Source organism: Neodiprion fabricii, chromosome 6 (assembly GCF_021155785.1).
Source record: "Neodiprion fabricii isolate iyNeoFabr1 chromosome 6, iyNeoFabr1.1, whole genome shotgun sequence".
Lineage (NCBI taxonomy): Eukaryota > Metazoa > Arthropoda > Insecta > Hymenoptera > Diprionidae > Neodiprion > Neodiprion fabricii.
This window is the reverse complement of record NC_060244.1, coordinates 7,969,874-7,983,699: the sequence shown is the minus strand read 5'-3', so window position 1 is coordinate 7,983,699 and position 13,826 is coordinate 7,969,874. Positions and strand designations below refer to the sequence as shown.

Sequence of the window (13,826 nt, the reverse complement as noted above, 5' to 3'; positions counted from 1 at the left end):
AAAATTTTGTTTTCCAATACCGGATGCCCGCTTACGAGCTTTAATCGGAATTCAATTAAGACGCGTCGGACGGAACGCGGATGCAACGATTTTTTACATGATAATATACATCGAGCTATAAAGTAGCGGCCTGAACTGTTCGCCGCACTTTTCAAACGCGCACACTTTATATTCCAGGCACGGTACTGCGGCGAAGAGAAAATTCGGAGAGCTGCAGGACCCGTCCGTTTATATTTGGCATGTCGAGTCCGCGCACGAATTGATCCGTTGATTGGTGCAGGCGAACCGGACTGGCCTGATTGGAGGATAATTAGGCGCCGTGGTTCTTGGCAAAAAAAAAAATAAATAAATAAATAAATAAATAAATTCTAATCACCGTTGTATCGCTGCTGGTATTTTTCCGGCTTTTACGTTTCGTTGCAGCGATTTTCCATTTGAGCGACAGAGAATCAGAGTGGGATTTGACGATTGTATCAATAAATAATTGTTTTAATTGAGGGTGAATTTCGATCGTTGACAATTCAACCGAGATTATATCGAAAAAATTTCTTTGGTTACGAGTTTTACGATTGTACAAAATACACGTGTATGTAAAAAATCTCGCAAGAACGTAGGTCGAAAGACTCGGGTGATTTTATTTGAATTTATCCGACTCGAAGAGCCATCGAAGAGATAGAAGGAAATTACTTTGGTAACATGCCTCCGATATATCCGTATTTGTATTTTACAATCCTCAGGCGGCTTCACTTGTTACTATCTCATTTTTCTGCCTGTACAAATGTATCTGTATACGTATAACTGTTCCCCTCCTGGGAGCGAAGAAATCAGGAATGGGATCTGAGGCGCTTACGCGGAGCGAACGGGGTTTTGCACGAAAAATCTACGTACATTTCATACAGCAGTCTGTGTATAATAAAGCGTAATATTTTACTCTTTCCGGAATGAGGTCGCAGCGATGTTAAATAAAAGTTATCGCTGTTGATGCATTAAAAAATTAAATTAATTAATGACCAAGGGAGAATAATTTCGACTAATGCCAGAGTTTGGCGGAGGTAGAATCTGTCACCATCATCATCGCAATCCGGAAACCCGCGGGGTAAGAATTATTAACCATACCTGATGGCATATTGTATACAATTTACAGAGGGCCGAAATACGAGCCCAATTTTACATCAAGACCGCAATTATGTGAAGAAAATTAGCCAAATTGAAAAGAACGAGGCTCGTTTACTCCGCCAATTTAATTACAGACCACCAGACTTTGCTTGCGCAATGAAAAAAAAAAAAAGAATCGTATTATACTTGATAGTGAAAAACAAAAAATAAATTAAAATTCAACCAAACTCTAGTTTTTGCCGGGGGGTCACGTTTGTGGGAATTTTGAGGTCACGGTTTACGTTGCAGGGCATTTTTAACATCGTTCACGGGGAGGCGTGTATTATAAAATATAGCATATGGACATAAGCGGCAAACAGCAACGAATATAAATAGGTACACCCCTTCTCATACCCTGGCATCGTGACAGGCGCAAGAGTTAATACAGTAATTAATGCAGAGTGTACGGTGGTGGAAGGTGTTATGAGACTGGGTGAGTGATGTGGCAGGGTTGACGCATTAATCAACACGCTATACGCGATATACCTGCATCTACATTCTACATATTAGCTGTACACATATATTCGCCAGGCGTTGTGTTACTCCAGAGAATTTAAACCGTATCGCCAATATGATGAACGATTCAAAGAATGCAAAAAAAAATTTTTAAACTCGGCGTACTGTAACACGTGCGCAAGTTATTGCCAGTGTGCATTAACGCAATGTTCTCCAACGATTTTCCCCTAGAGACGTGAAATTTCAAGAAATATCTTATCCTCGGTGATATTCGTCAAGCCTTCGCGACTCGATCGTCCCCTCGCAATCTCGTCTCCGTGCAATAATTGCGATTTACTACGGATATAGGTTAATTATCGTTGTCGAATTACTCCGGTTAATTCCAACGATTAGCACAAACGAGATGGATGATCCCCTCGCTGTCTATCGATTCGCCGCACCCACCCACACACGCGTGTATAACACACATCCGTAAGTCAAATAAGAGTAAAGTTCCGTTGAGAATTTTGGGGCAAGTCCAACAGTTCCAAGGTTTTTCTACCATTGTCTCTTCTTTTTTTTTCAAACCTGACGAAGTTTGTAACTGTAGTAATAATTTGGTGACTAGCCAACTGTATCGCATTCGAATTGTAGAAGGAGTAGGTACTTGAAGCTTCGTCGATGTTTCTGGACGAAAGTAATTGGAAACGAAATGAAACGAGTAAATTTACGGGGTTAAATACCGCGAATAAAGCGTGGTTTAGTCGTAGCTTTCAGCAACGCCAGTGTGCGTGGTCTCAACAATTTTGGAAACGTGATTTAAATTGATTAGTCCACCAACGAAAGCAGCCTACATAGCCGAATTCCGCTGTACCGAAGTTCAGGTATGTATGTACGTACATTGTACCTACGTACGTACTAAAATACACGTAGAGCAATGGTGGAAATGCGTTGTTAAGGACAAGTATAACAATTACCGGGACACTAGTTACTGTAACTATTTCAGCAGAGTTTAGCGGCAGTGCAGTACCAGCGGACAATTATCACCGCTCTACTATATATTCAAAGCAGGCACAAGAGAGCTGTTAATGAAACTGCGCAAGATGCAAATCTTTCTAATTAATAATTAACGTTCTTCGATACTTTCCGACCCCAAACTCCTTCGATAAAAATATCAAACCCAACGAAACGAAACGAAACGATACTCGTGCCTGACCAATTATCATCGTCAAACGTTTGTCGCCGGAAATTCCGATCACTTTATCCAGTCATCGGTGCGTTGTATAGTCCAAGTACAATAAAGAAAAAGTAAAAGAAAACATACACACACACACACACACTCACACACGCGCACAAGTGTAAAATTGCTGCTGGCGGAGTCTTAATATTTATCCAAGCATGTAAAAACGTTGAGTTCCTTTATCGTTAGTCGCAATTGCTCAGGCAGGTCGAAACGTAATTCCGCTTTGCATTTGGCAACTGTGCGGCAGCATAACTAGTTAAGAATAGTGTATTTATCCGTGCCCTTTTTTGCTCTTCGTTTTTCTTTATCTCTGTCTTCCGTGAAACGGTTTGTTCTACACAATTGGCGGAAGTCGAGTGTTGCTCGGGTTGCGTCCGGTGCATGGCGTGTTTCGTGTGCTTCAATATTTTACAATTTTACAATCGACGTTGACGCGTGTGTTATACCAAATGCGCTGGATCGTGTTTAATATAGTTCAAAGTTAATTTCAATATCCCGCTATCGGTTCAGCCCGCAGCAAATCTCTCTCTCTCTCTTTCTCACTTTTTATCCCTACCACTCGTTCCGCTCTAATTTCTCAATTTGAAACAGAACTTGTCGGTCTGAAGTATACCTACTCGTCGGTTTTTCCGCCAATGAGTAATGACGAAAAGCTTTCGAAGGTGATTGGAACTTAATTGGAAACAGATGAATCCTCTCTGAATATTCGAATCGTTCGTTTTTCGAAATAGCGATTAGATAATCAACGATTTTCACACGGTGTGAAAAAATAAATCTGCAGCTAGATCGTTTCATCTCTACTTCTTCCACGTCCTCGCTTGTATGTAAAATCTGTTTTACATAAGCTTGAAGTCTCATATTCGGATTTAATAATTGTAAAATAAGAAATAAAGAACACCCTACGTGATACAAGACTGAAATAACGAATTCCATGATCTCGTAAAGAGAGAGAAAAAAACCAAAACATATTCAGATCTGTTGGTGCTCAGAAATTTCAGCTCTACCACGATTTACACGTGTAATTATCGCAGGGTGAAATTTGAACACAATATATGGTCTCCGGGCAATACGACTCATGCGCGGTAACACATTTAACACGAGGGTTACGTAACCCAGTTGATTATTAATTAAACAGACTTCTAGTCGATTAAGCCTGTAATACATGGGTTATTGCACGTGGTACATGCAGTATACCTATAATGGAACATAACAGCCGCTGGCATCGCGCCTCTTTAATGTTGTAAGGAAACCCTACGTTTTGACGCGAGGATTAACAGCTCGGCTTGAATTACCATGGGCAGGTACGTAAGTAGGTAGATGCATGCATATGGCGATAAATGGATATCGATACACCGACGCGTGTAACGACGATATAATTCGGCGCAAAGGGAATCAATCTGAGACAATTTGACAGAGTTTAAACGAAACATAAATGATTGACGGCATAATTTCGTACACGACTTTATATTACGACGTTTTAATACGCCGACGGATATTGTTATCCCGAAGCTTTGAGGAGACTCACCCTTTTGTTCAGAAGCTCATTGTTGTCCCGATTGTTGGCACTGCAATGGTTTTGCCTGCCGTGACCATTTACGTCGACACCGCTTCCGCCCCCCCGTTCAATTCTCTCGATATCTCGACCGACAGGACTGCCGATTGTTCGCTCGCCTGGAAATATTCGTTCGAAATCAAATTGTTAAATACACTTTTGGAGTTTCGGTGACGAATGGAAAAAGAAAGTGGATAAAAATTACAATACACAAACACGAACGTATTGTCAACGATCCCTTTAACTGGGAAACAGAGATAACGGATTAAAAAAGTATCGCTCAGGCAGATTCGGTAACGACAAAGATTGATTTGTAAATGGGAAGATAATCAAGCAAGGCAATTTGTGCGTACTTTCGGTACTTTATTAACCGGATTTCAATTGCCGAAACAGATGATCGTAAAATTGTTGCGCAATTTATTCCAGCTGCTAGGAATCTCGTAGATTTTTCAACAAGTGAGAAGAAGACACGAAGATTTATCGGGTGCGTAGTTGTTATCAAGATTTGTTATTGGTCTTGCGCGTGTTTTGCATGCTCGACTTATCGCAACGTACGAAAGAATAAATAAGATCAGCACGTTTAAATCTCAAGTCAAGTTGACTCAAGCTGCAGGGTTGAGTTAACTCGTAAACACTCCGTTAACGAGATCCGTACATACCCGTGTAAATGTAACACTGGATATACAGAAGAAGACGAAAAGGATTGTTTGATCGTAACGTAAAGTTATTCCGCGAGTTGAAGTAACAAAAGTTTGAACCGTGATCAACCCCTCATATCGCGACGGGGTAGAAGGATCGAAACTTTTGGAATTAGATGATTTGGATAAAGACAATTGCGAGCAAAGCGATTAAATTTCATGACATTGAGAACAAGGTGTAAAACAAGAAGCGTCGAGGATCACGCTCGTAGGAGGTGCACCTATGAAATTTAATGGGATTTATTCGAAACTTGGTTTCCCGCCATCGCCGCACGGCAGTTTTAAAATCGAGTAATACCGACAGAGGGATGCGTGAAACGTGGCAAGAGGACGCGGAAACAAGGGGTGACATTAATGGAAAATGTCGGTATTTTCACGGTTAATAGGTTAAAGTCGTTCGTCGAAGAGAAATCCGCGAAATCAACGAGACGATTCGCAAGGTCTCTTGCCTAAAGCCATAATGGCTCGCATGCCAAAGGCAGTTCAACTGCAAACAATGAATTATTCATCGTTTCTCCGGCTCTTGCGCCGGTCGGAGCAGCTTTTGGTTCATGTACCTTGAACCAGCGAGCGGCGAGGTCGCTGTCGCGACTAAAACCCTACCGGAATTCATCTGTCCTTACCTTCCTTTCCATACGGTAAACAAGGAGCGTCCAAAGAGCACCCTAACGTTACGGTAGGGTACGAAGCGAATGAATTCACTGGCTCCGCATTGCCTTTCCATTATTCCAGAGCCAACCTGCGCCGCGGTGACATACGTCCCGCAGTCCTTCTTTCTTGCCCTTTGAATAATTAAACCCGACACGCGACTTACGTCCGAAACCCCGAGAGGTTCCCAAGGTGGTACAGGGACCAGAAACTTGGTCCTCCGGACCTGCTGCGGAGGCGGTTATTATCGGAGTTTAAATTTCGTGGAAGGGAGTTTCGATTCCGAACTCTGGAGCTCCGTTTCCTCTGCGTCCGTGTCACCCACGTAGCCTCGCGTAATTATTAACCCCGTTTACAGATCAACAAATTTCACCATTATAGTCAGTTGCATTCTGCAGAGTTTGCGCTTGGCAAACAGAGACCTAGGGCCGAATCAAGGCTCGTCGTCGTCGCGTCTGCACTGTGAGATGGTTGTGAAATTCTGATCGCAAATACCGTGCGATTTGCTATTTCATCTGCCGGTGTGCGAAAGCATGAGGCATAAACTGATTTGGTGCTCTGTCGAATAATCCAATATATAATGGTATAAGGACGCAGACGCCAAAAAGGTAAATTCGTTACGAAAGTACCGAAAACGCGTATCTACACTAAAATGAGCCGAAAAAATAAATACAGGTAAGAGGACTTATGTTTGGTGGATACGCCATTTCAACGTAAATATATATTTTTATTCGTCAAATTTATAATTGGTATACGGTCGCATCCGCCATTTTTGTGCTTTCATCATAAACGATGCAGGAACCTTCGAAACGTGAAGATTTATCGACGACGGGAGAATATTAAAAAATTTTAATTTCCTCAAAAAATTATAACGAACGTAACACGGTATATGGTCGTATGTGGGCACAGGCGAGATTACACCATAAATGTACGTGATTATTTTTCATAAAGTTCGCGATGAAAGGGCGTAACCGTCAGTACTTACGACCTTGTACCGTTAATTGATACATTTTTCAATCGCAACGTTTTCGAATGTATCCCCATGTCTTTCCCGTAAATATAAAGGGGAGAAAAACACGTCGCTTTACCTTTACGCGTGGTGAAAGGTCGTATAATGGCGCATACGTCCGTAAAACCATAAACACGCGATATATATTACAGGTATAGTAATCAGTAGTGGACACCCTTATAGACAAACTTCTGTTTAACTCGTTACTACAGTCACGTGTAACAAGTGAAGCCGATCGACATCGTTAATTGTTGAAAAATCCGATCGGTACGATGTACCGTAGAATTGACCGAATTACCGTAAAGGCACAAACCGTTTGCGCGCAAAGTTTAATCGCGTGTCATAATCGTTGCGTCTTCTGAAAAAGTATGCGGAGAACGCGACGTTACCTGCAGTCCAGCACGCGGTGAGTGATTATCGGTGATGGAAAACGGCGACGAGGAGAAAGAGGGAATACGTGACTTCAACTCGACAACCGGACATGCTGCCTTTGTGCTGGCAGAAGGCAAAGGGAAAACTTAGGGTAAATTAATCCGATGGTATCTCTGTCGCTATTCGTGCGACGACAATGCACAATCAGAACTAGGTATTATAATAATCTGGACCGTTGCAGCGAGTTTCACGACGGTATAACGCAGTGAATGCACACCGAGAAGTACACCTGTACCTTCGCGGGAAGTTCGTTTGGAAACAATAGGAAATCCCAGGGTAGTAGATTGAACCCCGACCTTCGCTACTCTGCGATTCGAATCACGTACGAAGCAAGGAAGGTTAGAGATACCCGGTGAGATTGGGATTGGGATTCGGAAAAGCTCGAACAACAGCTCGGTACGAAACCTGTTGGAATCTTCAACCCGCAGCGCGTTAACGGTCGAAACTGTTCATGTTTGAAAGACGAAAAGAAAAGTAAAAAAATGCAACCATCACGGTGTACATCGGTCACTGATCAACGTGCCTTTTCGCACCATTTGGAGAAGGGTCGCGCCTGCGGCACAGTTGGGATCAAGATCAGGAACGGGCGAAAGGGGCCTCTAATTTTAACCGCGCACCATCTGTAAAACGAGTAAAGGTACTTGCTTGGACTGCGCGAATGGGACTCGCTCTCGTTCGGACTGGAAACCCTGTGTCCATTGGGGGAAATAACCCTCAAGGGTCCGGCCATCCTGCGCTGAGCGGACTGGTCCTGGTGCTGCTGCTTCAACTGGCCGTTTCCTGGCGACGTGATTCTCGCCTCCCTGTAACAAGCGTCACAAACAAACTGGCGTTGATTCAATTTATACAATAACAGTACCCGACCGAGTCACCTTCAACGCGGATCCACCAGCCTCCAAGCGTCGAGCCAGTTATTTAGCCAGTTATACGCCAATCCGACTCTCAATTGAAACACCACAGCCGGCAGCTGCCTTCGAACTCTCCGTGTCATGGTTAATAAAATTTATTCGAAGCACTCGGGACGCGGTAACGATCTCGGATGTTGTTTCTGATCTCCGGCAATGGAACGACGACGTACAAAGGAGAAGGCGAAGAAGAAAAAAAAAATTTGGTGCCTTCTTGTTGGTCAATTAATACGTCTCTTATTCTCCTTAAGAAGACGCTAGTTATATTACGTATCGTGTGAAAGAAATTCCCCCGAGAAATTTCACATTCCGCGAAATGATCCGTTCGGTCGATGATGCTGTATATTTATTTCTGTACAAGGTACACTTCTGCGGGGAAAAAATTATGCTGAATCCGTGTAATATGTACAGCGGGCGTAATATTTATTTGTCAAAACTTTTAGTCGCGGGATTTTTGTCTCCCACTGCAGATTTCAGCACTGGTTGGATCTCGTCCAATTCAACGAACGGACGAACGTACCGAAAAGCTAAAATAAACGAACCCACCTCGAGTGCAATTCTGGCTCAGACTCTGCAGGACAATCAAATTAAGCACTTGTTTTAATTTTCATTACTTCCGTATCTCGGAATTCTAATTACGTTAAGAGACAGCAAAAAAAAAAAAAAAAATACTTCCGGGTATTGTAGCTTGATCAACTTTGGACAACTGTAAGGATCAAAATCTATAACAAATTGAAAAAAAGTTTTTCAAAGACTTTGGGAACGTTGAGCTCATGCGATGTGAAATAATTGGAATAAAAGTTGAAATTACATACGAATATTCCAACAATCGTAATTTTATTTTTCGCTTTAATGACTACGAACGCGAATAAAATTGCTGGGATGTCAGATAATTTCGCCGTTCAAAGGGTTGATTAATTCGCCCCGGGCCGGTCGGATTGAATATTGAAATAAACGAATTGGCTCTGAAGACAGAATCGATTGAATTCTATAGCGGCGATACACCGAGTCGAAAAACGTACGCAGAGCGAATAAAGGGTGGGGAAAAATGTACAAAAAAGACACTTTTATCACAGGAACACGATGTGCAGCGTGAGCTCAAACTTTTATCGACCATTACAATGCTTCTTGTTCGGCTTTGTCCGTTTCCCTAGCTTATACCTATACTCGATATTCGGCTAGACGAAAATCGCCCCAGGGGGTTTTCCTCCGTTACAGGTTATATCTAAAACCTACCGCAACCCCGGGATCCCGCCCTCTTTAACTGCCGTATAAAACCCGTTAATACTCGGCAGAAGTTTAACCTACCCTCGCAACTCCGATTATACCAGTAAGCATTTTGAATTCTCCGGTGTTTATTGCCGAGCTTAAAGCTGAGAACGGGAGTAAAACAACTTATTGTTAGACGAACGAGGAAAATTCACATTTTTGTTAGCGATGTTGCCGTCATTTATTTTTTTGGCTCCTTACAGGAATAACTCTATTTCTCGACTAGACACATGTTACATCTTTCCTCGACAACAAAAGATGGACGAAAACTGATTCAAGGGTTTCGACAAGGAGACTGAATGTAAATGTGTTTCAAAAAATTACGTCAATCGAAGAACAAATATATTTTCGTTAACAAAACAATAAGGGAGTTTATAGAAGTGGACTGTGGATAAATAATGAATTATCATAAAAAAAAAGAAACAGGTGTAAAAGTATTCTAGTCGAAATATCAAGTGTAGGTATAAAACTTTTTTCTAAGTTCACGAAATTCTTCAAACGATGCATATTCTCGAAGTCAAAAATTTCGAAAACAGAAAACAAACGTTTGAAAAATTTATTTCGATGCACATTACGTACGAAAAAAAGTTTGGTGTCCTCACCAAACGTGGCGATCAAATACGGGGACAGAAATGTTTTGTTACTTCAAATAAATGTGTTTTCACTTGACAATACAATATTTTGTTCGTACAATTTTTTTGTTGCACCAGACAACATTTATTTGAATCTAACAAATATTTTTCTCGCTATACATGACAAATTCAATGAATCCTTTTCTCTGTGTGCGGATAACTGTTTCTAACAAAATTTGTCAGGTCATATTTGGGGACTTTTATGGTGAAAGAAAATGAATCCACGAACGTTAGAATACGACAGAAATCACCAGCTTTTGATAATTGTGAACGGTTACCGTTGTAAAATCGTTTCTCAAATTGTTGACACCTCAGGTTTTTTGCCAAGCAAGTTTTCTCGCATTAATTTCCAATCCACAGCAGAGATGTTGTCGGATTAGCCCTAACATTGCCGGAGGTCTTTCCTTCAACGATTTTACCACTTTTTCTTCTACCGTACAACTCGTGCTTGCCTCGGGAAGTCACAAGATTGTGGCAACGACGTTGCGCTCGCGATTTGCGACCAAGATGGCTAACCCACCTCGACTTGTTATCAATTACCCAAAACTCTGTAGTATTAATCTCGAGTATCGGAGGATACACTCACCCGGCAGAGGTGATCCTGATATCGGCTAGGCTAGCGGCGGCGGTACGTTCTAACGGGCGGGTGACCGGAAGTGTCGTTTGCTGAACCGGATGCGCCGGGTGGTGCGCGTTTCCTCGTGGAAGAGGAGGCTGCGTCAGCGTTCTCTGGGGTAGCTGAGACGTGCTGATGGCTCTGGGTGGCAGGGGGTCTCGTCCGATCACCGATCCCGACCCGGAGGCTGAAATAAAACCAATAATTAGGCCCCGGTTAACGCCCGGAATAAACGAGATAACTCGGTCATTCACCTCGAGTTATCAATCAATTCGTGATCCAACCACGGTAATAATAAGGGAGAATAATAAAAATCACGTGAGCACATTTTACTCCGTGCTCTGTCGAATACGATCATTAAGTCGTTGATCAACTCACTCGCTCTCTTTCTCTTCTTTAGTCGCAGGCTTCGCGAAATTGACTCGTTCTCGACTACGCGAAAAATAGAGGAAATGAAATACGAGAAAATAAAATAAGATCCTCGAGGCTGAGCGCACGGTTGAAACGACGAGGCCGAGGGGACATGGACACAATGGACGGCACTCTATGGGCAGGTATCGAGCCGCTGACGTGATCGAGAAAACATTTTCTTCTTATCGGGCGTTATATTGGCGGCGGTGCTGCAAAGTCCCGCCGGAGACTTTTTTTCACCGAAGAATTGTAAAGCGAGTTTCCGCAAGAGCGAAGGTATACGCGAGAAATTTTTTTTCACCCTCGTAGAGACGCGCGAGGATCGCGTTGCAGCCGCTGATGACACGTGATGAATAAACTGTTGGATATATATATTTTATCTCGCTTTGTTTTATTGTTTTTTTTATCCTACACGCAAAACTCTTATACCTACGTTATTTTGATGGGGCGTGATCTAATTTGGTTCGAAAAGTTTGATTTATGCTTCTAATTCTGGGGGAATATACATCTCATGGGTGCGGATCATGGTTTAACGAAAGTTATAGGGTACAAGGAGCAGCTCCGGAGATAAGAAGACGACAGAATTAAGAGGCTCGGGAGCCATCAAACTCGAAAGTTTATCCAATAAACAGCGGGGGGCTGGGTGAAAAAAGTTTTCTAGGCTTTGCAGGCGCGGTAGATTTTTTATAACTGACAAAAAGTTTCACTCTACGTGACAGGTTTATCGCCGGTCACGAGTTCGGTGACGATATTTAATCCGATAAGTTCCTTCTTATATATACATGTACATGTATACATCCAGATTGCACACATTATACGTATACCTGTATAACCGACACTTTCAGCCATATCAATTAAGGGGATAAGTGGAAAAGTACGATTATCCGATGTAAACGATAAAAACTTTACCGAGTACCGCTTTCGAATGATTTGAAAATCGACCAAGCAGGTATATCCATGCTTTCGATAATAAAATTGGCAAAGAAGATATAAGAAGAAGAGTAATAAAATGACGATTCACACTCTTTTTTTTTTTAAACAATTAGCCAACTTTTCTCTCCATATACAATAGTCGTGAGATAATTTTATTCGCTCCTTTTTTATTCCGGCAATAAAAAAGAAGTTACAATAAAAATGTAAAAAGTTTAACCCATCCGCTCGACGTCGTACAACGCTCACTTTGTTTACTTCTTTCGTAATATTTCCGATACAGTGTGCTAAAAGCGAGGATCTTAAGGCAAATTGGTATAATTTTCCCCGTGTGGCAATGAAATTTTTCTAATTAACAGTGCGATGTGGAGAGCTGGCATTTTAACCGATCTTCAAGATAAACGGAGTTTCTAACGAAACGATCCACGCGCGCCGCAGAGAAAGGAAAAGTAATCGATCCGCAATTACGGTCAATTTCTGTTCCGTCGCCGTGGATAATCCGACGTGATCCGGGTTTCGTGGCCTACGAGGAGCGTAACGCTGGTATACAGGGTAATATTCCATTGGATGTCAGAACAGCGACGGTTATTTGGCTCAATTCAATCAGAGTGAGAGCACGAGCCCGATCGATCGACGGCGTGTGCCGAGGATTCGCGTCACGCGATCTCATTCGCCAAAGAACTCCGAGACACATGGACGCGGAGACGCAGACATGCAGAGGGTGAAAACCGGCCGAGGAATACCTCGGAAACGTCGAGCGAACACGCGAGAGCTTTCGCCAGCGGAAATAACAGCAATTGCAGGCGGGAACGCATGCTGTGAAAAATAGATGCACGAGCCGCGAAGACGTTTGACAAGTTTCTTCGGCAATTCTCACAGCGGCGACATGCCTCTGTTCTGCGATATCGAGTTTGGTTTGTCGGAAGGGAATACACGCGGAGGTTCCGCAACGCGGAGAGCAGATTCTGTTGGACCGTTTGATATTGCAGCGGTAAAGGCGATGGGCAAGAGGAGAACTTACTGCGTCATGGAAGGGAGAGCTTATGGCAATTTCCGTTTCATCCGCCGAATGAATTCAACGGTGGCCTTAAACCGATTACCGGAAGTTCGAAGGACCGAGAGAAGTCCATCCTCTCTCAGGGATCGGCTCGGAAACAACGGAGATCGATTCTGCGGCGCGTAAAGCGAAGCCATATTTCTGGGTGATGCGAAATTCAGGACCAAATTCGAACGACCAAACGACGTAAGCTACGAAGATTCTCTTTAAACGTAATGGAATTGTAAAGGAAACGTTGGATATCGATGCTTTGCGTGAAATCGTTTCGAAATTGTTAAAAATCTAGTAGATTCGTTTCATTTCAATCTACGATCGACGATTTTATTCAGAATACCATTTTCTGAAAAGCCGCTGAGAGATTTTTTTTTTCTTGTCAATTAAAATCAATATCGGGGCAGCGGTACAAAATTAAATATTCAACGATACCAAAGTGATAAAAAGTAATATGTTTTCACGGACTCGGTAGAAAACAGTTTTCCGAATAAAATTCAAAATGAAGCCTCGGCATTCAAGAATTTCTTTACATAACCAGTATTTTTTTTGGAATATCCTCTTAGGTTACGAATATAAAAACTCACTAAATAGCTAATTCGCGACAAGCCCTCTAATAAAATCGACGAAAAGTATCGATAATTCTTGGCCGGTCAATTTCCTTAATTATAATCATCTGAAAACTTGACCCTCTGACAATTCGAACCACGCAGTCCGACGTGATTGGGCACAATGGTCGGCCTGAGTTTCGACCAATCGGAATCTCTACCCGCATCGCGAACGCCATTCAGCCGGACTAAGAGTCCGATTCGGTAGCAAATTAACACGTGTCAGTTATCAAGC

The 13,826-nt window shown here is 42.5% G+C and overlaps 1 protein-coding gene across 4 annotated transcripts in view; it reads right to left on the bottom strand.

Annotated features, from left to right (window-relative positions):
- LOC124185318 overlaps positions 1 to 13,826 on the bottom strand; it is a 142,247-nt gene that overhangs the window by 24,295 nt on the left and 104,126 nt on the right. For all 4 annotated transcript variants that reach the window (XR_006871366.1, XM_046575960.1, XM_046575961.1 and 1 more), the window contains exons 12-14: positions 10,565 to 10,781; positions 7,818 to 7,975; positions 4,359 to 4,504 (exon numbers count right to left, since the gene is read on the bottom strand). Coding sequence is in view for 3 of the 4 variants with exons in the window: in XM_046575960.1 (XP_046431916.1) it covers positions 4,359 to 4,504; positions 7,818 to 7,975; positions 10,565 to 10,781 (521 nt within the window). In the remaining variant the exon portion in view is untranslated. The remainder of the gene's footprint in view (positions 1 to 4,358; positions 4,505 to 7,817; positions 7,976 to 10,564; positions 10,782 to 13,826) is intronic.